General features: G+C 48.8%; 1 protein-coding gene across 3 annotated transcripts in view; it reads left to right on the top strand.

Moving 5' to 3' along the window:
- fbxl13 (F-box and leucine-rich repeat protein 13) overlaps positions 1-25,895 on the top strand; it is a 399,689-nt gene that overhangs the window by 40,120 nt on the left and 333,674 nt on the right. For all 3 annotated transcript variants that reach the window (XM_038811555.1, XM_038811556.1, XM_038811557.1), the window contains exons 7-8: positions 11,454-11,563; positions 22,015-22,119. In XM_038811555.1, the coding sequence (XP_038667483.1) occupies positions 11,454-11,563; positions 22,015-22,119 (215 nt within the window). The remainder of the gene's footprint in view (positions 1-11,453; positions 11,564-22,014; positions 22,120-25,895) is intronic.

Raw genomic sequence — 25,895 nt, 5'->3', positions numbered from 1 at the left:
AAAAGCCTGCTTCAATTTTACAAAAAATTGAGAGATATTGTAAATATCGTAGGCAGGACTCCAGCCAGCGAGGGGCAATCCCTACAGATTGTCAACGATTCTGCCCCGGTTGCTGTTGCTACTTCATGTTGCGGCCTGCATAAAACCCAACAGAATTTAGAATGAAAGTATTACATAAAGCTGCAGAGCAAACCCGGACATCTGTGATCACAGATTAATCATTTCTTAGAAATGTGAGCAGTGCAGGATGGACAATGAGCAATCATGTTATTTTATCGCTTCCCAAGTTCCAAATGCTTTCTGCTAGCTGTACCTCTCGCTCTGGCCAAGCCCCAAAACATGTTCCATATCATTATGTTTACAATCAAAAAAAGTAATTAAAAGCAAAAGTGGAATAAATACAAGACAAAATAAAGTTTACGGTTAGTTGGCATTGGTTGGCTCAATGGCAGCAACAGATAGTGGAAGATAAAGGTGGCGAGAAGCTGAAATTCAGTGGAGGGTTGTGGGCAGGAAATGAAGTAAAGCTGGGTAGGCATGAAGATATGAAGCCTGATTGGAGTGAGAGTGTAAGGATCAAGCAGGCTTACCTGTCACATTTGTGTTTTCTAAATTTATGAAAAAAAAGGCTTACCTGTCACAATAAAAGTAAGTGAACAGGCGTGGGTCTCGAAGTTTGGGCAGTTGACAAAAGTAGGTCCCGGGAAAAAACGTTTGAAAAACACTGCCGTAGAGAACCAAGGCACAAAAGAAAATATGAATTTGTTAATAAAAACTTAGCACTGATAATGACACTTAAGTGTCAGTTGCAGGATAAATTGCTGAAGAATCTGAACAGCTGGTTGAATGTAGAATTAAAAACCAAAACTATTGGAACTTTATTTGCTGACATTTTAATTTTCCCCGAGAAAGTCGACGAACGGCTGCCACCTCCAAGAGAACCCTAGTGTAGACCCTCTTAAGGCAAACTTTATTTTCTCGAGGCTGAGAAACCCAGCCATGTCGGTAACCCAAGTCTTTACACTTGGGGGCTTTGAGTCCCTCCACATTAATAAAATCCGTCTCTGGGCTACTAGGGAGGCAAAGGTCAAGACGTTGGCCTCTTTCGCCCCCTGAACTCCCGGGTCTTCTGACACTCCAAAGATTGCTATCTCTGGACTCGGCACCACCCGTGTGTTAAGCACCTTGGACATTGCCCTCACGAACCCCTGCCAGAACACTCTAAGCTCCGGGCATGCCCAAAACATGTGGACATGGTTTGCAGGGCTGCCCTTGCACCTCATACAACTGTCTTCAACCTCAAAAAACTTGCTCATGCTCGCTGCCGTCATGTGTGCCCGGTGGACCACCTTAAATTGAATTAGACTGAGCCTGACACATGATGAGGAAGAATTAACCCTGTACAGGACCTCTGCCCACAGACCAGCTTCCAACTCCTCACCTAGCTCCTCCTCCCACTTGCCCTCTACCAGGGTTTCCTCAACCTCCTGTAGTTCCTGGTAGATATCTGACACCCTCCCCTCCCCTACCCAGGTGCCGGAGACCACCCTGTCCTGTATCCTCAGTGGTGGCAGCGTCGGAAAGGCCACTACCTGTTTTTTCAGGAAGGCTTGTACTTGCAGATATTTAAAGGCGTCAGCAATGAGATTTTTGAACTTGATGGAATCTGAGGAACATAAAATATTAGGTATGTCACATGGAAGGGCCAGTCCAGACTTGAATGAAAATTTTAAGAAACTGATTGAGAATGTAATTAGCAAATTGAAGTCCAAAGAACAAACAGTGACCATGGAAGAGTCCAAAATGAACTAAATGCCACTTGAAGCTGTTAAGCTTGTAGAAGAGTCCTGCAGATAACTTTGAAGCAAAGACAATTGAATTTACCAGATTAATTGCTGAGCTGAATGAAAATATCCATAAACTTAAAAAGTAATTGGAAAATAAGACAGTACACATATATTTGGAGAAATTTGTGAACAAATTGTGGGAAGGCAGTGGCGCAGTGGTATTGTCATTGGACAAGTAATCCAGAAACCCAGAGGAATACCCTGAGGATTGGGTTCAAATCCCGGAAGATGTGAAATTTGATTTGGGCAGCATGGTAGCACAAGTGGATAGCACTGTGGCTTCACAGCGCCAGGGTCCCAGGTTCGATTTCCCGCTGGGACACTGTCTGTGTGGAGTCTGCACGTTCTTCCCGTGTCTACGTGGGTTTGCTCCAGTTTCCTCCCACAGTCCAAACATGTGCAGGTTAGGTGGATTGGCCATGATAAATTGCCCTCAGTGACCAAAAAAGGTTAGGAGGGGTTACGGGGATAGAGAGAAAGTGAGGGCTTAAGTGGGTCAGTGGGCTGCCATCGCCTAAAAAACCCCTGTACTGATCCCCTCAGGGCAAATTTCACCCTCTCCAATTTGATGAACCCCGCCATATCATTGATCCAGGCCTCCATGCTTAGGGGCCTCGCATCCTTCCAGCAAAGGCCAGAACACCGGCCTCTTTCGCCTCCTGTACTCCCGGCTCCACTGCTACCCCAAATATCGCGAGCCCCCAGCCTGGCTCGACCCTGGATCCTACCAGCCTCGACACCGTGTTTGCTACCCCCTTCCAAAATACCCCCAGCGCTGGGCATGCCCAGAACATATGGGCATGGTTCGCTGGGCTCCCCGAGCACCTAGCACACCTGTCTTCGCCTCCGAAGAACCTGCTCATCCTCATCCCGGTCATGTGAGCCCTATGTAGCACCTTGAACTGTATGAGGCTAAGCCTCGCACAAGAAGAGGAGGAATTCACTCTTTCCAGGGCATCCGCCCACGTCCCCTCCTCAATCTCCTCACCCAGCTCCTCTTCCTATTTACCCTTCAGCTCTTCCACCGAGGCCTCATCTACCTCCTGCATTACGTGGTACACGTCCAAAATTCTCCCTCCTCCAACCCACACCCCGTGAGCACCCTGTCCCGTACCCCACGTGGGGGCAACAGAGGGAACCCCTCCACCTGCCGCCTGGCAAACGCCCTAACCTGCATGTACCTAAACATGTTCCCGGGGGGAGCCTAAACTTCCCCTCTAACTCACCCAGGCTCACAAACCTCCCATCTACAAACAGGTCCCTCAACCTCCTAATACCTACCCCGTGCCAGTTAAGAAACCCGCCATCAATGCTCCCTGGAACAAACCGGTGGTTCCCCCGTATCAGGGACTCCGTCAAGCCCCCCACCTCCCCCCTATGCCGTCTCCATTGCCCCCAGATTTTGAGGGTAGCCGCCACCACTGGGCTCGTGGTGTACCTCGTTGGAGGGAGCGGCAACGGCGCCGTTACCAGCGCCTCCAGGCTCGTGTCCACACAGGACGCCATCTCCATCCTCTTCTATGCTGCCCTTTCCCCGTCCATTACCCACTTACGCACCATCGCTGTGTTGGCAGCCCAATAATACCCACAGAGGTTGGGAAGCGCCAGCCCCGCTCCAAAAACACCCTTCTCACCCTCGGAGTCCCATGCGCCCATACAAATCCCGTAATACTCCTGTTGACCCTCCTAAAAAAGGCCATCACGATAAGGATGGGGAGGCACTGGAACAGGAACAAAAACCTTGGTAGCACCGTCATCTTGACTGACTGCACCCTGCCCGCCAGCGACAGCGGCAACATGTCCCATCTTTTAAACTCCTCCTCCATTTGCTCCACCAGCCTTGTGAGGTTAATTTTGTGTAGGGCCCCCCAGCTCCTAGCCACCTGGACTCCCAGGTACCTAAAGCTCCTCCCTGCCCTTTTCAGTGGGAGCCTACCAATCCCCTTGTGATGAACAGTATTAATAACTGCTGTAAATGGTACCTGACCTTTAACACCTTGCCCCTTTAAGATGCTTGGAACCATGGAGGACTCCGCCTCTGGCTATGCCCCCAGGAAACGGTATATAGGATAAGGCTCCATGTGGTGAGCACACTTCTCTCGGATGCTGTTCAGTTCTCTGTAGATTAAAGCCTTTTGATTAACGACCTCGCTCTCGCGTCGTAATTGAGGGTGCCTCACCCGTCCTCCTGATCCCCCAGGTGCACGACGAACAACTCACTCTTATCCAGGTTGAGCTTGTACCCTGAAAAGCCCCCAAATTCCCTAAGAAACTTCATCACCTCCGGCATTCCCCCCACTGGGTCCGCCACATAAAGCGTACAGTGACACTTGGTGCTCCTCCCCACCCCGCACAAGATCCCTCCAATTCCCCGACTCCCTCAACGCCATGGCCAGGGGCTCAATTGCCAACGCAAAGAGCAAGGGGGACAGGGGACACCCCTGTTTCGTCCCCCGGTGCAACCGAAAGTACTCCGATCTCCTCCTATTCGTGGCTACGCTCGCCATCGGGGCCTCATATAGCAGCCTCACCCAACTGACAAACCCCTCCCCGAACCCAAACCTTTCCAGCACCTCCCACAAGTACCCCCACTCAACCCTATCAAAGGCCTTCTCCGCGTCTAATGCCACCACGATCTCCGCCTCCCCTTCTACCGCCGGCATCATTATAACATTCAGAAGCATACGTATACAGTAGTCCCCCGTTATAACGCGGGTGTTGGGGTCCAAGCCAGCCACCCGCGTTACATCCGAGCCGCGGATATCCACGATGGGGATTTTAAATTTAAACATTTCAGGGTTATTGGTAGATAAGCCCCCCCGCCGTATATCGCAGACTGTTCGAAGCGGAGCAGAGACCACAGGGCAAGTGACTGCAGATCCACACGGTTATTGAGACAGGTTTAAAAAGGAGAAGATTGCCAGCTTTCGGCACACTTTCCTGGGCAGTGACTAATGTAAATGTGTCGTTTAGATGTCAACATCCAAGCTTACCGCGAGTAAGGGTTCCCCTTCCTGAATGCAGCCCATCACTCTCGTTGCTGTCAGCAATCCAGCCACCCACAGTTAACTGACAATTGGTGAAGGATTAACTTTGCAAACTTTTACATTTAGCAACTTTCTGGGCAGGCTTTTTTGCTAAAAATAATCCGCCCCCCGACTGGAAACCTGAAGTTGCCCCAGCTCCGTCCCCCTTATCCCAGTGCAAGTAAGTTTCGAGGAAGTTGGGGTCCATAAGCCCCCCCGCCGTATATCGCGAACCGCGGCATTGCGGAGCGCGGTATAACAGGGGACTACTGTATTGGTGTTCAGCTGCCTTCCCTTCACAAACCCCGTCTGGTCCTCATGAATGACCCCCGGCACACAGTCCTCTATCCTTATGGCCAAGATCTTCGCCAACAGCTTGGCATCCACATTTAACAGCGAGATCGGCCTATATGATCCACACTGCAGGGGGTCCTTGTCCCGCTTAATGATCAAGGAAATCAGCGCCCGTGACATAGTCGGGCGCAAAGCCCCCCCCCCTCTCTTGCCTCGTTAAAGGTCCTAACCAACAGGGGGCCCAGCAGGTCTGCATACATTTTATAAAATTCGACCGGAAACCCATCCGGCCCCGGCGCCTTCCTCGACTGCATGCTGCCTATCCCAGTGACCAGCTCCTCCAGCTCAATCGGCGCCCCCAGCCCCTCCACCTGCCCCTCCTCCACCTTCGGAAATCTCAGCCTGTCCAAAAAGCCCCCCCCCCTCTCCACTCCACCGGGGGTTCAGACCAGTACAATTCCCCATAAAAGTCCCTGAAGACCCCATTAATGTCCACCCCCCTTCACACCACATTTCCTCCCCTATCCTTCATGTCACCAATCTCCCTGGCTGCGTCCCGCTTACGGAGCTGTTGCGCCAGCATCCTACTTGCCTTCTCCCCATATTCGTACACCGCTCCCTGTGCCCTCCTCCACTGAGCTTCCGCCTTTCTGGTGGTCAGTAAGTCGAACCTGGCCTGAAGATTACGCTGCTCCCCCAGCAATCCCTCCTCCGGAGCCTCCGTGTATCTCCTGTCCACCCTCACCATCTCCCCCACCAACCTCTCCCTCTCTCTTTGCTCTTCCCTCTATGGGCTCGGATGGAAATCAACGCCCCTCTAATCACCGCCTTCAATGCCTCCCAAACCGTCCCCACTTGGACCTCCCCATTATCATTGGCCTCTTAGTACCTCTTGACACACCCCCGAACCCGCCCACCCACCTCCTCATCCGCCACCTCCAGGCGCCAGAGCGGGCGCTGGTCCCTCTCCTCCCCCAGCTCAAGGTCCACCCAGTGCGGGGCATGATCCGAAATTACCATGGCTGAATACTCGGCAACCTCCACCCTCAAAATCAGCCCCCTGCTCAGAACAAAAGAATCGATCCGGGAATAAGCTTTATGCACGTGGGAGAAAAATGAATACTCCCTGGCCTTCGGCCTCGCGAACCTCCAAGGATCCACCCCTCCCATCTGGTCCATAAACCCCCTCAACACCTTAGCTGCCGCCGGCCTCCTGCCCATCCTGGACATGGATCGATCCAATGGGGGATCCAGCACTGTATTAAAGTCCCCCCCCCCCCAAATATCAGGCCCCCCGTCTCCAGATCCGGAATGCGGCCCAACATACGCCGCATAAAACCCGCATCATCCCAGTTCGGGGCATAGACATTCACCAGCACCACCCGCTCCCCCTGCAGCTTGCCGCTCACCATCACATACCTCCCGTCACTGTCAGCCACCACCTTTGACGCCTCAAACGACACCCTTTTTCCCACCAGGATCGCCACCCCCGATTTTTTGCATCCAGCCCTGAATGAAACACTTGGCCTACCCATCCCTTCCTCAGTCTAACCTGGTCCGCCGCCTTCAGGTGCGTCTCCTGGAGCATAGCCACGACCGCCTTCAGCCCCTTCAGGGGCGTAAACACCTGGGCCCGTTTGACCGGCCCATTCAGTCCCCTCACATTCCAAGTTATCAGCTGGATCAGAGGGCTCCCTGCCCCCCTCCCCTGCCGACTAGCCATAACCCATCCCCTGCCCACCCCAGGCCAGCGCCCCCCACTCGGCCCGTTCCCCACGGCGGCAAACCGTGGGGAACTCCAGCTCCTTCCTGCCCATTTCAGCAGCAACCCGGTACCCCCACGCCTCCTCCGGGGACTCAAAGTAAAAGCGACGGTCCTTGTAGATGACCCACAAACGCGCCGGCTATAACATGCCAAACTTCACACTCTTTCTGTGGAGCACCGCCTTCGTCCAGTTGTACCCCGCCCTCCGCTTAGCCACCTCCGCACTCCAGTCCTGGTAGATCCGTACTACCGTGTTCTCCCACTTGCTACTCTGCTCCTTCTTGGCCCACCTAAGCACGCACTCTCGGTCAACGAACCGGTGGAACCGCACCAGCACCGCCCGTGGCGGCTCATTCGACTTGGGCCTCCTGGACGGTATTCTGTGGGCCCCCTCCAGCTCCAGAGGCCCCTGGAAGGACCCAGCTCCTATCAGCGAGTTCAGCAAGACGACCACATAGGCCCCCAGGTCTGACCCCTCCAGCCCCTCCGTGAGGCCCAGGATCCGCAAATTTTTCCGCCTCGACCGGTTCTCCATCTCCTCGAACCGCTCATGCCACTTCTTACGGAGTGCCTCATGCATCTCCACCTTTACTGCGAGGGCTGCGGCCTCTTCCTCTCTTTCGGAGGCTTGTTGTCGGAGCTCCCGATTGCCACCCCCTGGGCTGTCTGCGTCTCCAGCAGCTTGTCAGTAGTAGCCTTCAGCGAGTCTAGCAGCTCCACTTTGAGCTCCCGAAAGCAGCCCTGGAGAGTCTCCTGCTGCTCCTTCGCCCACTGCCTCCATTCCTCGAGGCTTCCGCCGCCCGCCATCTTGTTTTTCTTCCCCCGCTTTTCCTAGGCACTGCCACCGCTATTTTGCTGGCCCCACTCCTGGTCCAGACCATAGAACACTGGGGATCTGCTGCTGACACCTTCCCACGTCGGGAACCGTCGATCAAGTACCGATGAGGGCCCTAAAAAGAGCCCAAAAGTCCGTTCCTGGCGGGAGGTGCCGAACGTGCGGCTTAGCTTTGCATAGCCGCAACCGGAAGTCGGGTCAGTGCAGACTCGATGGGCCAAACTGTATGTTCTATGTTCTAAAGTGGAAATTAAGGTTCCATTTTCTAAGCGTCAAAGGGAAGAATATGAACCTATGCAGAAGATAAAATGATTTGAGTAAAGCGAGAAAAGCTCCCTTGGTACAAGTTTATTCATCTGGTGTTGATTGGAACAATGTAAAGAGAAAGCCTGTTATGCAGGAAGTGAGTGAAGAACATAATTTTGAAGCTGGTTGCCAATCAACATATACGATTTCTGTAGCAAATTTAATAGATCCATTGAAGGCATGTTTCTACTAATAGAGGAGAAGAGTAAGAAAACAAATGTTCTTCTGTATTAAAGTCGACATAGGGCGCTTTCCACAACCTATAGTTTCTGATAGGATACCTGATTAGGAGATTGCTGGCTACAAAGAGCTACGTTGGCAGCAAAGAACAATCTCTTAACTATTAATTCCTTTTTTCAGTTCAAACCCCCCCCCCCCCCCCCCCCCTCCCCCCGCCCCCCATTCCTGTTGTGTGTGTCTGTCTGGGTGGAGGGTGGGTTTTGGGATTAGGATGATTGTTATTTAATAGATCCATTGTTCTGTTAATAGATCTCAGAATCTGCCTTTTTCCCTACACCAGTTCTTTAAAGTCTAGATAAAAAGCCAAAAATGACTTCACATATTCATCTTTTCCTCTTGTTATTAATAAATAGTTTGTTAATGATCCTAGGGGCTGATTTAGCCCAGTGGGTTAAACAGCTGGCTTGTAATGCAGAACAAGGCCAGCTGCGCGGGTTCAATTCCCGTACCGGCCTCCCTGAACAGGCGCCGGAATGTGGTGACTAGTGACTTTTCACAGTAAACTTCACTGAAGCCTACTTGTGACAATAAGCTATTATTATTATAAGAAAAGCTGTCTCTTTCTCACTCGAATGCTGGCGTACATGCTATTCTGTGAGTCTACAGTGAAAACCATTATAATCTGAATGAAAAGATAACATCCATCTGAAAGCTTAGCCTGCATGGGAAACTAACTGGAAGACGTCCATCTGAAATAAAGCCACTTATCCTTTTATATTTATCATTATTTTACACCCCTCTTTCCTCTTTGTTTATTTGTCTGTGTGTGTATGTGTATAGAGGCTGGGTTGAGTTAAAAGGGTGGTGATTAGATATTAGATAGTAGTTAACCAGTTTGTTGCCTATTTATTTATAGTTACTGTTAATAACAAAAAATTAATTGTGTTTAAATTTACAAACCTGGTGACCTGTTATTGGGCAGTTGAAGACCTCAGAATTTTGCAACTCTGGGGCAAGTGGGGCTGGAATTGACCGTGCACTGGTCCAGGGTGACATCACATAGTTTGGGGGCAACGTCCGGGGATCTTTGGAATGGTAGACAGTGATGATTTGGGGATGGCATTTACAGCATTTATTAAAAAGAGACATCAAGTTTGTAATAATTTAGCAGGATGGCTCTTGAAGCTGCTAAGGCTTTTCTTTGTGTGTAGGACCTGCTTTTGCTTTATTTATAGGGACTTCAAAAAGACAAGCTAATTGAACTGACAAGTGAATTAAAAATAGAGGTGCCAGCGAAAGGTAGGAAGGTGGAGATAATTAAAGTGGTTGCTCAGCGTTTAAATTCGAAAGAGATGCCAGAAACACAGCTTGGGTCATGTCAAAAATCAGTGGGATTAGCTAAGATCCAGTAACAAATGAAACAATTCGAAATGCAGCAAAAGGAAGGTGATAGAACTTTTCAAATGGAAATTGAAATAAGGACGGTGGAATTAGAGAGAGGGGAAAAAGGAAAAGAGGGAGTTCAAGCTTAAAGCACTGGAAATTGCCAGGAGCTAGAGGGGAGCTTAACCCTAGAACAGAATCCAGTGGGGACATGTTTACATTTATACGAATCCTACCAAAAGTTTAAGAAAAGGAATGAGAGGCATTTTTCATAGCATTTGATAAAATAGAAACCCAAATGGAGTGGTAGAAGTAAAAGTGGACATTACCCATGCAAAGTAAATTGACAGGGCGGACACAGAAAAAGGAGGTTTCTAAGGATTACGGTGAGGTAAAAAAGGCTATTCTAGGTGCATACGTATTAATTCTGAAGGCATATAGGCAAAGGTTTTTGAATTTAAGGAAATAGCCGGGACAGATGATGAAATTGAAAGGGTTAAGCAGAACAATTTTAATAGGTGATTATGAGCACTGAGGCTCTGAGAGAAGTAATTCTCTTGTAAGAATTTAAGAATTCAGTACCTTCTATGATAAGAACCCATGTTGAAGACCAAAGGATTAGACTGCTAGACAAGTAGCAATAATAGCTGATGATTATGAGTGATCCATTAATTTAAACCTTTGATCCATCACCCCATAATATTGAAAAGGATGTGAAGTGGAGAGTGAAATGGAGGCAGGTAGGCAAGGTAAAAAATGGATAGCTGGGAGTAATCCGAGATCTCGTTCTCAGACCAAGAAGGATAGTACTGAGGGTAGAGGTGAGACTTAAAGGCCTAGACCAGTTAGTTACTGAATTTGCTTATTTAGTTTTGCCTATTTAAAAGAAGATCAACAAAAAGATCTTATAAGGATACTGCAAAATCATAAGCAGATTTGTAGGGACACACCGGGGTTCACTACACTAACTAATCATGATGTAGACATAGGTGATTCTAACTGAATATTTTAATACTGCATCTCTGACCACCTTCTGCTGAAACTGCTCACAGCTTCCAGAGAACTAAACTAAATCTCTGCCTGCTACAGACCTAGTTCCTTCCTCTAACTACTCAAATCTCATGACTTAATTAAACCCAAGGTTTCTAATTATCTACTCCCCAGAAATCATAACAAAAACCCATTAGATCTTTCCTTGTGAATGTAAGCATGGTTTGAAATAACGATGGCCTTACTTTTATGATGCTTTAATTGCATCCTTGCAGCCAAAGTGTCTGTCTTTAAATCAGGACTTTAAAAAAATTACTGCAGCAGATGCATACACACACTAACTTTAACACAGACACACAGACTTTAACCAAATACATATAGTACAATATATATCTGAAATTCCTATATTCATCTCAGTACATGTGCATAATCAAATGTGGAAACATCAATTGCCATTATCGCTTGGGTGATGGGGATTATCTTAGTATCTGGTTGTGATTGAAAGGAAGATTATTCTTATTGTGGACAATGACCGATTAATGCTGTGCTATGTTATGGGCATCACCAAATGAGGCAGTTATCAGATTGAGATTCCTGCACCCGCAATGTTATCGTTGGAGACCTAAAATGGTACTTACGTAATTAGTGACTTGTAACTTCCCATAAATGTGTTCTTGCGTGTATGTGATATTATAAATCCTACAATCACATGTAGTTTTGGGTCAGTTCATTTAAAACGTTTTGCAATGCTGCAATCTTATTGTGGGTTGAAATATTACACAAATACCAATGTAACATCACATTCTTACGATATATTCTTATTCTAGTGGCAGTGAAACATTTACAGCATGTCAATGACCAGATTTTGTTGAAGATCATTTTAAAAGAGTGGAGTACTTTGGCAAAAGATTCTAGAAGTACCCGAGAGTACTTTGAGGTAATTTATCATCATTTACTGTGTATATTTGTATTATATTTAAATCTATATCCATCATATCTGCAAGTCTTCACTGATTTAAGTTAATTGTTTCAGTAATATAAACATGGACAATGACAACATAAGCAAAACAATTTGAAAACCACAAAGTAAACATCGCAGCCTAGAATTTTGACTGTGCAGTGCTTGTTTGTCAAATGGTAAACTAGACTCCTAAATCCTCCAGTATGGCAGGCAAAGAAATTAATGTTTGTTTTGAGCTGGAAGTTCTTGTTTCACCATACTATTATACGGAAGGAAATATATGTTGAGTGCCCAAACCTGAGCAGATGAAACAGGTGTTGGTTCTTTTTCGTATGGAAGTAAGGGCTCAACTTGTGACCTCGGCCAAAACATCTTCAGCTGCTTCATCAATGACCCTTCCTCCCTCTCTTATTAGATCAGAACTGGTGGTTACACAATGTAACTCCTCAGATATTGAAGCAGTAAGTAGTCTGTGTTCATCCGCAACAAGCCCTGGACAAGATTCAAGCTTGAGCTGATAAGTTGAAGGGAACTTATGCACCACACAAATGCCAGGAAATAATGATCTCCAAGAAGAGAGACCTAACCATCTCCCATTGACATTCAACTACATTACCATCAATAAATCCCGCACTATCAGCATCCTGGAAGGTTACCATTGATCAGAACCTGAATTTGACCTGCCATATGCATACTGTGATTAGAAGAGTAGGTCAAGGGCAGCACGGTGGCCTAGTGGTTAGCACAACCGCCTCACGGCGCTGAGGTCCCAGGTTCGATCCCGGCTCTGGGTCACTGTCCGCGTGGAGTTTGCACATTCTCCCCGTGTCTGCGTGGGTTTCGCCCCCACAACCCAAAAATGTGCAGAGTAGGTGGATTGGCCATGCTAAATTGCCCCTTAATTGGAAAAAATAATTGGGTAATCTAAATTTATAAAAAAAAAAAGAAGAGTAGGTCAGAGGCAAGAAATGCTGTGGGAGTAACTCACCTCCTGGGCGCGATTCTCCGCTCCCCACGCCGGGTAGGAGAATCGCGGGAGGGCCGAGTGACTCACGACACGTCGCCCTGGGGCACCCCGCAATTCTCCCACCCCCCGTTTGGACGAATCGCCGCTCGCCGTTTTTCACGGCGACCGGCGATTCTCCGCCGAGCGGCCTGCCGTTCCCAACCAGTTCACGACGGCGGCAACCACACCTGGTCGCTGCCGTCGTGAACATGGGCGCCAAAGTGCCGTTTGAAGCTTGTGGGGGCGTAGAGGGGAGTGAGCACCACGGCCGTGCTCGGGAGGAGACTGGCCCGCGATCGGTGCCCACTGATTGTTGGGCCGGCATCTCAAAGCGACGCACTCATTCCCCTCCGCCGCCCCGCAAGATCAAGCCGCCACGTCTTGCGGGGCATTGAAGGGGAAGATGGCAACTGCGCATGCGCGGGTTGGAGCCGTCGTGACGTCAGCCGCGGGTTGGAGCCGGCCAACCTGCGCATGCGCGGCTGACGTCACATAGGCACCGCCGTCGCGTCATTCTCGGCGCGAGCGTCAAGGCCCGGCGGCCGAGAGTTACTGACCGCCGCTCCTAGCCCCCCGGGTGGGGGTGAATAAGGTGAGAAGAGCGGCCACCGAGGCCGTCGTGAAACTCGGCCGAGTTCACGACGGCCTTCCTGAGTTTTCGCGGGAGCGGAAAATTCCGCCCCCTGTGTCCCCAAAGCCTGTCCACCTTCTACAAGGTGCAAGTCAGGAGTATAATGGAGTACTCTCCACTTGCGTGGGTGAGTACAGCGCCAACAACACTCCACAAGCTTGACACCAGTCAGGTCAAAGCAGCCCATGTGATTACCACCACCTAAGCATTCAAGGACGAATGTACTACTTCAGTATATTTACTTAAGTATTTATGTGCTGTTGCAAAGAAATCAGATGCGCTTTCTGGAGTTTAAACGAGCAGAATGTTGGCTTTTATTGTGCTCAAAGCTACCACAGGTAAAGGTAGTAAAATATTTTTAAAAAGATAAACATACATCCCAACTTTTCTTGTTGAATCCTAATGTATCTAATAGTGAACCTCCTCAGCTTTAACTTTTATTTTTGCATGTGTATATGTTTTGGGAAGAAAAGGGAACAGAATCAAATATATCCTGCCATGAATCCACATAAAAATCTGCATTTTTACAAATAGTCTTCAGATGAGACTAACTCATTGTTTTCCTTCACTGCACATTGAGCACACATTCAGCGAGATATCTGCCATGTTTTCACCTGTTACAAGAAGCCAGTGCCTGCCTGTGTATTTGATGTAGCGTCATGGTGTATCCCAGATCTGATGCCCATCTGTCAGTAATGATCCTGATTCTGTATTCTTGTTTATCCTCTCTATATGGGCGGCACGGTGGTGCAGTGGTTAGCACAGGGTTCGATCCCGGCCCCGGGTCACTGTCCATATGGAGTTTGCACATTTTCCCTGTGTTTGCGTGGGTCAACCCAAACGCAAAAAGATGTGTGGGGAGGTGGATTGGCCACGCTAAATTGCCTTTAATTGGAAAAAAAAAAGAATTGGGTACTCTCAATTTATATTTTAAAAAATATATCCTCGCTACACGAGGGACCACATTTCCATTCTTCCCTCACTCACTGTCAGTACCCATGTTAGTGTCCATGTGCAAGTTCTGGGAGGAAAGGAAAACAACCAGATGATTAGAAATTTATCTCGAGCATCAGAAATCTGCCCCTTTAGAACATAGAACATAGAACAGTACAGCACAGAACCGGCCCTTCGGCCCTCAATGTTGTGCCGAGCCATGATCACCCTACTCAAACCCACGTATCCACCCTATACCCGTAACCCAACAACCCCCCCTTAACCTTACTTTTATTAGGACACTACGGGCAATTTAGCATGGCCAATCCACCTAACCCGCACATCTTTGGACTGTGGGAGGAAACCGGAGCACCCGGAGGAAACCCACGCACACAGGGGGAGGACGTGCAGACTCCACACAGACAGTGACCCAGCCGGGAATCGAACCTGGGACCCTGGAGCTGTGAAGCATTTATGCTAACCACCATGCTACCCTGCTGCCCCGAACCTTATGAGTAAGGTCTACATGAGAAGACTAATTTATCACCTGATCGTTTCTTACGGACAGTGAACATAGGCTCAGTGAGACATCTGCCATTGCTTTTGCTTTCACAAGAAATTAATGTTTGCTTGTACACTTGAGGTGCCAATGTGGAGTATTCCAGATCGATGCTTGTCTGTCGGCAGTGATCTTGATTTTGACTTGATGCTCTTCATTTGTGAAAAAACGCTGTTTGCAGCAATATGTGCTGCCAAACAGTTCAGTGAAACGATGGGCATTTCTTGACAAGCTTGGTTATGAATCAGAGGAAACATAACACCTGTAAAATGATAGAAGGTCTTGGTTTCCAAAAGCTCTCGTCAGGAAATTGTCATTCTTCATCTTAATTAGCTCTATCTGGAACACTTCAGGGGCATTAGTCCCAAGTGGATCAGCGAACAGCTTCATCTCATCGCAGTGCCCTCTGTATTCTGCAAATCAGTGCTTGAATGAATCTCTCAAGCCATCAATCAATGCAGCATACTTTTCAGTCCACTGCCAACATGCCTTCTTAAAAAATTATTTTTATTCTCCTTTTTCACATTTTCTCCCAAATTTACACCCACCAACAACAAACAATAATCAGTAACAAATATGTCAATCTCCATATCCATAACAACGATCCCATCCTCCCACGAAACCCCAAACATTAGCCCGCATGTTCACATAAACAAATGACAAAAAAGAATCAGGAATCACCCATAGTCACCATCAACACACACCACCCACCCCCCCAACTAATATTCAATGTTATCCAGTTCTTGAAAATGCATGATGACTAATGCCCATGAATTATAGAACCCCTCCATCCTTCCCCTCAGTTCAAACTTAACCTTCTCAAGAGTCAAGAATTCCAACAAAATCCCCGCCATGCCAGGGCACAGGGTGGAGAGGTTGCTCTCCATCCCATCAGGATCTGCCTTCGGGCGATCAACGAGGCGAAGGCTACCACATCTGCCTCCGCACCCGGTTAATATGATCGCCTTCCTTAATTCTAATTACGTTTGCTCAAGAGTCGCCAGGTATCTTTCGATACCGCCACAAGGTTCAAAACCCAATACTGATCAAAGACTCGATTCACCAGTTGGTAAGTTCGAAATCAATGCTAATTTATTTACACACACAGTCAAATATACTCATGAACAAAACTCCACCAACTAAACTATCACTACTACTAAAGCCTATACTTAACTTCGGGCGCCCATTCAGTCAGTGGAACAATGGCCGTTTTCCAGTTCTGAGGCTGCTGGGGTTGAACTGGTATGGAATAGTAGCTAGGAGCGTCTGTCTCATAGCGTGCGTTGACTGGGCTTATTTGTTCTGGTGCAGCTGCTAGGCAGGTCTCTCCTCGCTGAGAGCCAAGGCCAAGAGAGCGAGTCTCTCTTGGGGGCTTCTTCTTATACCCAAAGGGGCTTTGCGCGCTTTTGGGCGGGCCTTGAACTTGGCCCCAATTAATTGGACCACATCTTGATCATACCTATCGATTTCCTCCAATAAAGGGGTGGGTGCCCTGATTGCTGGGCGTGTCCTAGGTGGCCGTTGGCCTGCTTTGTTCTAGTCTCCTCTGGCGCCAGGGTGTCTGCTTTAGTTTTGTTTACCTAAATGTTACTCTTTTGTCCCCGGAGATGGCTCATTAGTATGGTAATGGCTTTGCAGTATCGGTCTTGTCTGGGAGCTAGGGCTCCAATCAACAGACAAACTTTGCACCTGCTTGCTTTCTCAGTACTGTATTGTCCATTTCCCTGCATTCTTTGCAAAGTGCCCATTTTGTAATCGGGACGTGGCCATCCCAAATGGCTACAATGGCCACCTGGGGGCCCGGGTCCAGTTTCACGTGCACCACTTTAGAAATTACCCTAAAAACATCCTTCCAGTAATCCTGCAGCTTTGGACAGGACCAAAACATATGAACGTGATTAGCAGCCCCACCCCCCGGCAACGTATACACACATTTTTTTTTTTTAAATTTAGATTATCCAATTATTTTTTCCAATTAAGGGGGCAATTTAGTGTGGCCAATCCACCTACTCTGCACATTTTTGTGTTGTGGGGGCGAAACCCACGCAGACACGGGGAGAATGTGCAAACTCCACACGGACAGTGACCCAGAGCCGGGATCGAACCTGGGACCTCAGCGCCGTGAGGCAGCTGTGCTAACCACTAGGCCACCGTGCTGCCCCACGTATACACACATCTTCTACTCCTTCAAAGAATCGGCTCATCCTCGCCCTCATGAGGTGTGCTCTGTATACCACCTTCAGTTGTATCAGCCCCAACCTCGCGCACGAGGTGGAGGCATTCACTCTCCAGAGCACCTCACAACCAGAACCCCTCCTCTATATCCTCTCCCAACTCTTCCTCCCACTTTGCTTTGATCCCTTCCAATGATGCCTTCTCCTCTTCCAAAATAGCTCCGTAAACCACTGATACTACCCCCTTCTCCAGTCCCCCTGTCATTAGCATCTCCTCCAGCAATGTGGAGACCGGCTTCACCGGGAAGCTCTGTATCTCCTTTCTGGCAAAATCTCGAACCTGCATGTATCTAAACATTTCCTCTGTTCCAGCCCATACTTCGCTTGCCACAACATGCCTTGATGTGAGCTCAGAGACAACTTTCTTTGCGGCGAACTGTTTCTGAAGCAGTTCCAACTTCTGAATGAACACATGGACATGCTCGTACAGACTTGACAAACTGATCCTTTCCTTGCAGTTTTGCATTCGGATCTGCAAAAAGCAGCTGGGAATGCCAAGTAATTGAGCCACTCGTTATCGTCCATGAAACTCATGTCTTCCTTTGCCAGACATGAAGGTTTTATCTCTTCATTTACTGCCCAGAATCTGGCTAGTGCGGCCATCTTGCTGAACCAATGCACCTGGCTGAAGTAAACAATACCCTCATGCTGTGAGCCTACCTCTACAAGAAAGACTCAGAACTGGTTTTTTTAAGCTCCTGGGAACTTATGAAAAACGACCCTTGAGAGAATCTTCTCCATCTCCAGTGTCTCATCTCCAGGGTCTTTGTGCACAGTTGTTCTTGGTGGACCCTTGGTGGATGATGCAATGATGTGTGCTGACTTTCTGAAGCATTGATTTAAGCATCAGACTGATGAAGACATTGTGCTTGCCTGTCATCTAAGGAACGTCTTTATGTTCCAGCTCACAAAGTTTGCCCTCTGGAAGATTGAATTTCACCAAGAGACTTAATTCAAAATTCTTGCTGTGTTGTGGTGACTTTCTCCGGATAGCGGTCAAGCAGTTCCTCAACAGCTTCATGCATTATTATCTAAAATTATGTATAGACATATTGAACGTTTAAATAAGACATGTTTTTTTCAAAAGGACAAACAAGCAAAAACTGGCTGAGGTTGCAAAATAACCACTTTCTGGAATTCCTACGCAACTTCTACCCAGTCCTGAGAGAGATAATGGAATCTTACACCCTTTTTCAGACGGAGACAATTCAAAGGAAAAATGCAATGCAAACTGAATTGTAATCTCCTCTGGAGAGAATGGAAGATGATTATTATCGCAGCAGGAACTAACTCCCGTGAGTTATAAGCCAGATATGTTTGTGTTTTCCCTTTCCAAGAATATACAAGAAAAAAGCAACTGCAACATTGTTCTCTGTTTGCTAGTATAGCATTCTAGTTCCACTGTGCTTGTGTGTGCTGTGAGGGTCACAGCTAAAGAAAGTCTAAGCACCCCTGCTCTTGCAGGTGAAAATACTTTCTCTCTCTCTGATTGCTAGAAGCAGGTTAGCAAGGCCATAGTCGAAAAGGAAACAGGGCAAATTTTTCAGCTAAAAGACTGAACCAAGCATATCCAAACCAACTACTGAACTGCCAAAGTCAGTGTTACGTAATGGCCCCCCAACTTAATGGTCGCAGCGTTTCACCATCTACTGCTCACTAACAAGTCAAAGACTGATTGTATTTATTTATAACTTATGGGTGCAATCTACCGGCCGTGTCCTGCCGGAATTGGAGCGAGATGTGGCTGAAGGATGCTGGGAGAGGCCTCCCCCGGGCTTTCTGATAGCCGTTGTGTCTCATGAGATCTAACCAGATCTCGCAAGGCATCGTGATCTGGGTGTCACCCACAATGGGTGGGCCCCAGTCTCATGTGTCTAAGTGGGTATATCAATGTATATGGTTATCAATACGACCTCCAACCAGCTGGTGGTGATAGAGATCTACCATGTAACTCGAGATATCCAGCAGTTGGTAGTAAGTTGTATAAGAAGCTAGTCGCACTAGATGTAGCTCCAGGAAAATTCACTGAGTTCACTTATTCATCACTGTTTGAATCACAATTCGTGAGTTATCTTTCCACATGTTCCTCTTGTTAATAAATCATCTTACTAATCAAAGAACTAGATGTTCTGTGCGCATCTGTACTGCAGCCATGACACACAACATAACAGGGGGGAGGCGCTGGAGGGGAAAACATGCAAGGCACCATCATGCTAACCCCTGGAACGTGTGTACTCATTCCGGGGGTAACCCTTGTCCCTGCCAGTCTTCCCCTTCGACTACCCATAAGCCCCACAGACTGCTGAGGCCTCTGTCCATGCAGCTGAAAGCTATTGCTAGTAGGAAATTGGCAATCATGGTTAAGTGAGCATTTCACACAACCCAAATAGATTCCTGTGAGTATGTGGTCCATGTAGCATGTGGGAGTCATTGCCCAGCACCCTAATCAGGCTGCTTGAACACTGCGGGTGGTAACACCACACATGCAGCAACCAACATCCGGATACCCAGGAGATGGGACACAGCTCCGGGGACATGTCCACGGCTGGAGGGTGGGTGAGTGCCACAGGGGTGGGGGGATGCCTGGAGAGATAGGCCAATGGTTCAGAGGTTGGCCCCCATTGCGGAAGAAAGTGACAGAGGCATCATACTGGGTGTGGACAAGGGTGTTTATTCCCCGTTCCCCGTTCTCCCGATGGTGCCGCCCCTTACCCTCTCACCCTTTACCCCGTCGCCTGGTGCCCTCAGTGATCCTCAATATGCTTTGCCTTCCTAGCTCTACCACTACGTCCAGGTGTTTCCCCAGGATGCACATCGGAAGTGGAGCCAACTGCTTATCCCATCTCTTGGCCTTTGTGCCCCTGGCGGGCGTCCTCTGGGGCCGGAGGCTCCAGCTCACTTCACAACGGCACATGCACTGCCATGCCGCCCTGTTCCGGGTTCTGGCTGCACGATACCGCCTCATCAGAGTGGTGGAACACAGGGGAGCTAGTGGAAACAGTTGCCACTCCATGAGATGGGTTCGTGTTGACACTGAGCGCCCCCTCCTCCCAGTCGGTGCCCATATGGCCATGGGATTCGCCTTGGGATGGAGGGGCATCTGGTTCGAGCCCTGGCTGCCCCTGCATTATCTGGCTCTGCCAGCCCTGGCGGCTCCCCATGACTACACCATCGTGTCGGCGCCTTCAGCGTTGCTCCTCTATGACTGGGACATGCTCTGCAACGCCTCGACAATGCCCACCTACAACTGGGACTAGCTCTGCAGCGCCTCGGCCATTCCCATCTGCAAGCAGGACATGTTCCGCAGAACCTCATCAAGGTCAGACTGGTACTTGGTCACGACCCCCAGCGAGGTGGACATTCTGTCCCAAACCTCAGCCATGAATTGACTGCACAACGCCTTGGATACCTTCACTAATAATGCTGACATCGTGTACCAGGCTCTCCGCTTGGCAGCCACCCTAACAGCGTTGGCTTTGGTGCCACGCATTACAGGTGACATCTCCGCGGCCGTAGCCTCTGGAACCCCTCTAGTCAGCCATGGATCAGCTGGAGTGTCGCTGACATCTCCCTCTGAAAATCGTGACCACTCTCTATCGTCTCCATCATCTCTGGGATTACCTCTGCCATAGGCTCAGCATCAGGTTGGAACCCAGTTGGGCCCTGGGATCCAGCAGACCTCCGACTGCTGTCTTACCTGGGGGTTCCTGCCTTCACCAGATGTGCATCAACAGTGTGGTGCTCGCCAGATTGTGATCCAGAAGCATGACCACTAACATTTACCATCGAGGTCTGTGTATCTGCGCTGGCGAAGGGTAGGGAAAACAGCTGTGATGCCTTGATTGTGTTTTCCTCGGAGTGTCCCTCTCTGAGGTGATCTCCTGGGAGGCTGGAGTGGCTGCCACCCGGGATGGGCCAGCGCCGTCGGCTGGAGGACCTGCGGGAGAATGGACATGTGGTCAGTGGGAGGGACGGGTGAGTCAGTAAGGCTATAACAACTCACATTTGACAGGTCCTCCAGATGGAGCCCAGTGGTTCCTCACCTCTGCAGCATCCGCCAGCCTCCTCATTGGTGACCACCCTGTCCTTGGCCACTCCAGTTACCTTCAGGGCCCGTTTCTTGAAGGAGGTGAGGACTCTTATGCCCGGCACCCGACCGCCAGCCTGTGCCCACTCCCAGTGATTGTGCGACAGCTTTTCCTGAGGAGACAGAGAGGGGCATCGTTAGCCACATGCATGGTTCACAGTAGTGGGAAGGGGGTGTGTAGGAAGAGTTGGGGGGGTTGAAGGGAGAGGGGGGTAGAGGGAGGATTGGGGAGCGAAGAAGGAGAGCGGTGGAGAGGGTTGGGGGGTTGAAGAGAGAGGGTGTGTAAAGGAAGGGTTGGGGTGTTTGAAGGGAGGGGGGAGTGGATGGAGGGTTGGGGGCCGCATGGAGAGTTGAGGGCATGGATGCTCACATGGGGAGGAAAGGTCTGGGGGGGGTGCGTTGGTGTTGACTTACTCATGCTGCCAGGTGCAGGTCGTTGATCTTTTTCCCACACTGGAGGCCAGTCCTCCTGGTGACACTCCCAGCACTCGCAGCTGCCGCCACCTTGTCCCAGGCAGCACTGGCTGCCCTGTGACTGACCATCCAGGACCCTTGAGGGAACAAGACATCCCTCCTGGCCTCCACTGTGTCTCGGAGCCTCTTCAGATCTGCATCCCCAAATCTTGGTCCAGTCTCCTGGGCGCGATTGTTGCGAGCTGGCTGGGTCGCCAGCAAGTGCTGCTCAAGTGCTTCTTGAACTTGTTGGGGGGGGGGGGCTGGCGAGTGCGGTGTCCGCGAATCGGCTGCCGAGCCTTGATTTGCGGCGAGAAGCCCATGGGCGTTGTTAAGCGGACCAATTAACGTTGAATAGCATTGCAGGCCTTGCTGGGCCTAGCGCCAGGAAGCTTGCGGCAGTTCCCACTTGCTACAACATTTAGAAATCTTTCCGGAGAATCCCACCCTTAGTCTCCAAAACAGAGAATCCAACTCCAGATTTCACTGTGCCTTACATGTGCTGCTGTTTTCTCTCCTTATAGCGCCTGGAACGAGGTGAATTGGATGATGAGAGTGAAACGCATTTGGCAACTGTGGGAGAGATGCAAGATATTATTTCCCTCATACCTTGGCCTGCTGCACTAAGGGTAGTGTGTTATATTTCTGCTTTGTTTGTTTTAATTCTGGTATGTTAACAGATGCATTAGCAGATACCTTTCATGTTGATAAATAATTATGAACAAGGATGTAAGAAATCAAAGTTTAACATTTTTTACACTTTATGGAAATGCCATAATTTGTGTCGATGAAGGCATTTCAAATGGAAACTTTTCAGCTGTATCATGAAAATTCAATGGAATGAGAGGCACCCCATGGCTCACCTTACAATCCTTGCATTGTGTAGGCAGTAGAAAATACACCAGCATAATCCAGATAAACAGGCTGTACAAGAATCATGAGTGGGCTTTACATTAGCATGTTCTAATGGGAATTAATATCAAAGAGCTCAGTTGGCATTGTGGAAAATGGGGAATCGATGAAGAATCAGATCAACATTAAATATTTAACTTTGGCTAAACTACCCAGACCCCAGTTGAGGTACAAGGTGCTCTTTTAATTTCAATTTCTCTCTCAGGCCCAGTGTCCAGTAACATTGAAAATGTTGTTGGTGCTGCCCTATTTAAATTTTGGGATTTTGTTTGCTAAGGCAGATTGGGTCTATCCCTGCTGCACGTCTGTGGCACAGTTGCTAAAGCCACATTATTTACTCAAGTTTTAAAGATGCAGGGCGGGATTCTCCCTTACCCGGCAGGGCGGGGGGTCCTGATGGGATGGAGTGGCGTGAACCACTCCGGCATCGGTCCACCCCAAAGGTGCGGAATCCTCTTCACCTTCAGGGGCTAGGCTGGCGCCGTAGAGGTTTGCACCCCGCCGGCTGGGGTGGAAAGCCTTTGGCACCACGGCTGCCGAGGCCAAGGGACTCCGCCGGCTGGCGAGAGTCCGTGCATGCACAGGAGCACCAGCGGTTGCTGATGTCATCTCTGCGCATGCGCGGGGGGGGGGGGGGGCGGTTCGCTTTCGCGTCGGCCATCGTGGAGGCTGACATGGCCGACGCATAGGAAAAGAGTGCCCCCACGGCACAGGCCTGCCTGCGGATCGGTGGGCCCTGATTGCGGGCCAGGCCACCGTGGGGCCAGATTGCCCCGCGCACCCCCAGGACCCAGGAGCCCGCCCACGCCGCCAGGTCTCGCCGGTAAGGGACCTAGTCTAATCTATGCCGGCGGGACTGGCAAAGAACCAGCGGGACTTTCACCCATCACGGGCTGGAGAATTGCTGAGGGGGGCCGCTGCGAGCGGCCGTCGACCAGCGCGGCGCGATTCCCGCCCCCGCCGAATCTCCGGTGCCGGAGAATTCGGCGGACGGCGGGGTTGGGATTCACGCCGCCCCCCCAGTGATTCTCTGACCCGCAGGGGGGTCCGAGAATCCTACCCGCAGTTTTCTTTTCACCTGTTAGGCTTTGAGGGTTCAACACAGTTTGAAGTACACAGCATTGTTAGGATATCGGACCAGACCCCAATATTTGTTAGGATACTGGGCGAGAACCCCAAATAATCTTTCTATTTGTAAAACTGTGAAGAAAGGATACTCACCCTACGAGTAATGGTTCATTTCAGCAATTACATCATCTGTATCCCCCTATATTTGATGACCTGCTTATGTAGGACTAAATACAATCCCTCATAAATTATCTACACTCCAGGGAATCTCCAGCAATAATACAATATTCAAATTTGTCCTTTCTCTGTAACCAAGTAAGTGGTTGGAATAAATAATTATCTCACCTTTTATGACTTCTTAATTACAGCTTTGGTAGACACACTGCCTGTATGTATTTTAAACCAGGATTTTTAATAACATTACTGCCACAAAATATAATATATAACAATTTCTACATTCATCACAGTTATTCAACAGATTTATTGTAATTTATAAATGTGTGAGCAGTACATTTGAAATACAGAAATATAACATCAATAAACTTAGATATTTTACAAAACTGTGTTTAATGTACCTTTAAATAATTGAACTGATATATTGCTTTATCTAGTCTGATTTGAACAAAACTCGTATTTTAAAAATTTGAGGAGGTATTTTTAAAAACAACCTTTGTAACATTGCTCATAAGTAGTCTGGGTTGAGATGTTTTATTTTTATTTTAGCCTCCCTTTTAAGAGCAATGTTATAATCAAGTAGATCCAGGTAGTTGTAGCTGGTTGTAAACTGCATGATTCAATCACACAATAATTGTAAATGTGTGCAGATTTCAGGATTAAAGCGAGTGAAGCCAACCTTTTTGTTTGAAAGATAAATTTATATTTGGCACTTTGTAATGTCAGGATGCCTATGCATTAGCCACATGACCTTTATACACCGATTAGTTGTAGCCTGAGGTGTGAATTGGTGAGTGATTATATATTTGTAGTTGAAGCATTTATTTATTTTTTGTGTATAAATTTAGAGTACACAATTAATGTTTTTCCCAATTAAGGGCCAATTTAGCGTGGCTAATCTACCTACCCTGCACATCTTTGGGTTCTGGGGGCGAAACTGAAGTAGACACGGGATTGGATTGGATTTGTTTATTGTTACGTGTATCGAGGTACAGTGAAAAATATTTTTCTGCGAGCAGCTCAACAGATCATTAAGTACATGGGAAGAAAAGGGAATAAAAGAAAATACATAATAGGGCAACGCAAGGTATACCATGTAACTACATAAGCACCTGCATCAGGGGAAGCATACAGGGTGTAGTGTTAATGAGGTCAGTCCATAAGAGGGTCATTTAGGAGTCTGGTAGCAGCGGGGAAGAAGCTGTTTTTGAGTCTGTTTGTATCAGACTTTTGTATCTCCTGCACGATGGAAGAAGTTGCAAGAGTGAGTGGGCCGGGAGGGAGGGGTCTTTGATGATGCTACCACACTTCGGGACAACGTTTCCTGCAGCATATGAGGTAGATTCTGTCTCTGTGTAGCTGGAAGTATTCAGAGCTGGTGGTGTTGGCCTTGGGGGCGTTGTACAAGAGTTTCACCCACAAGTTGAACCCTGTCCCGAGCCCAAATCTCTCTAGTACCTCAATGAGGTACTTCCATTCAACTCTGTCAAAGGCCTTTTTTGCGTCCAGGAAGATCTCGTCTGGTCCTCTGCGACCACTTCTGGTATGCAGTTCTCCAGTCTCTTAGCCAGGACTATGGTGAGTATCTTCACGTCCACATTGAGCAGTGAAATGGGTCTATATGATCCGCATTCTGTCAGGTCTTTGTCTTTTTTGAGTATCAGCGATATTGTGGCCTGTATTAGCGTTGGAGGTAGGGTGCCCCTTGCTAGCGAGTCCGTGAACATTTCCCGTAGGTGTGGGGCCAGGGCTGGTGCAAATGTTTTGTAGGAGGCCACTGGGAACCCATCGGGTCCCAGCGCCTTCCCCACCTGCATGGAGTTGATACTCTCCATAATCTCTCCCGCTTCTATTGGTTCTTCCAGCTCTCCTCACCTATTGTCCACCACGACTGCCTGATTAAATTTGGCCCTGCGTTTTGCCAAGTCCGCCGCAATGTCATGATATACCTGGATTTTGTGTTCTTCCCAGGTACTGTACTTGCCTTGGTCAGTCTCGCCTACCTCAGGATCCTCTCACAATCCTGGTATCGATGTAGCTTTGTGATGACCGCCCTAGGTGGTTTCCCCACCTTGCGTTTCGGCCTGAGCGGCCTGTGCGCTCTGTACATCTCTGGGAAGTTGGGGAAGCTGTCTCCCCTGACTAGGCTGTCCAGCATTTGGGAGAGTTAGCCCATCGGGTCCCTGCCCTTGAGCCCCTCTGGCAGGCCAATAATTTGAATGTTGTGCCGTCAGGATCTGTTCTCTTGGTC

Source organism: Scyliorhinus canicula, chromosome 11, assembly GCF_902713615.1.
Source record: "Scyliorhinus canicula chromosome 11, sScyCan1.1, whole genome shotgun sequence".
Lineage (NCBI taxonomy): Eukaryota > Metazoa > Chordata > Chondrichthyes > Carcharhiniformes > Scyliorhinidae > Scyliorhinus > Scyliorhinus canicula.
The sequence above is the reverse complement of the archived record's forward strand: the minus strand, read 5'-3'. Positions and strand labels throughout refer to the sequence as shown.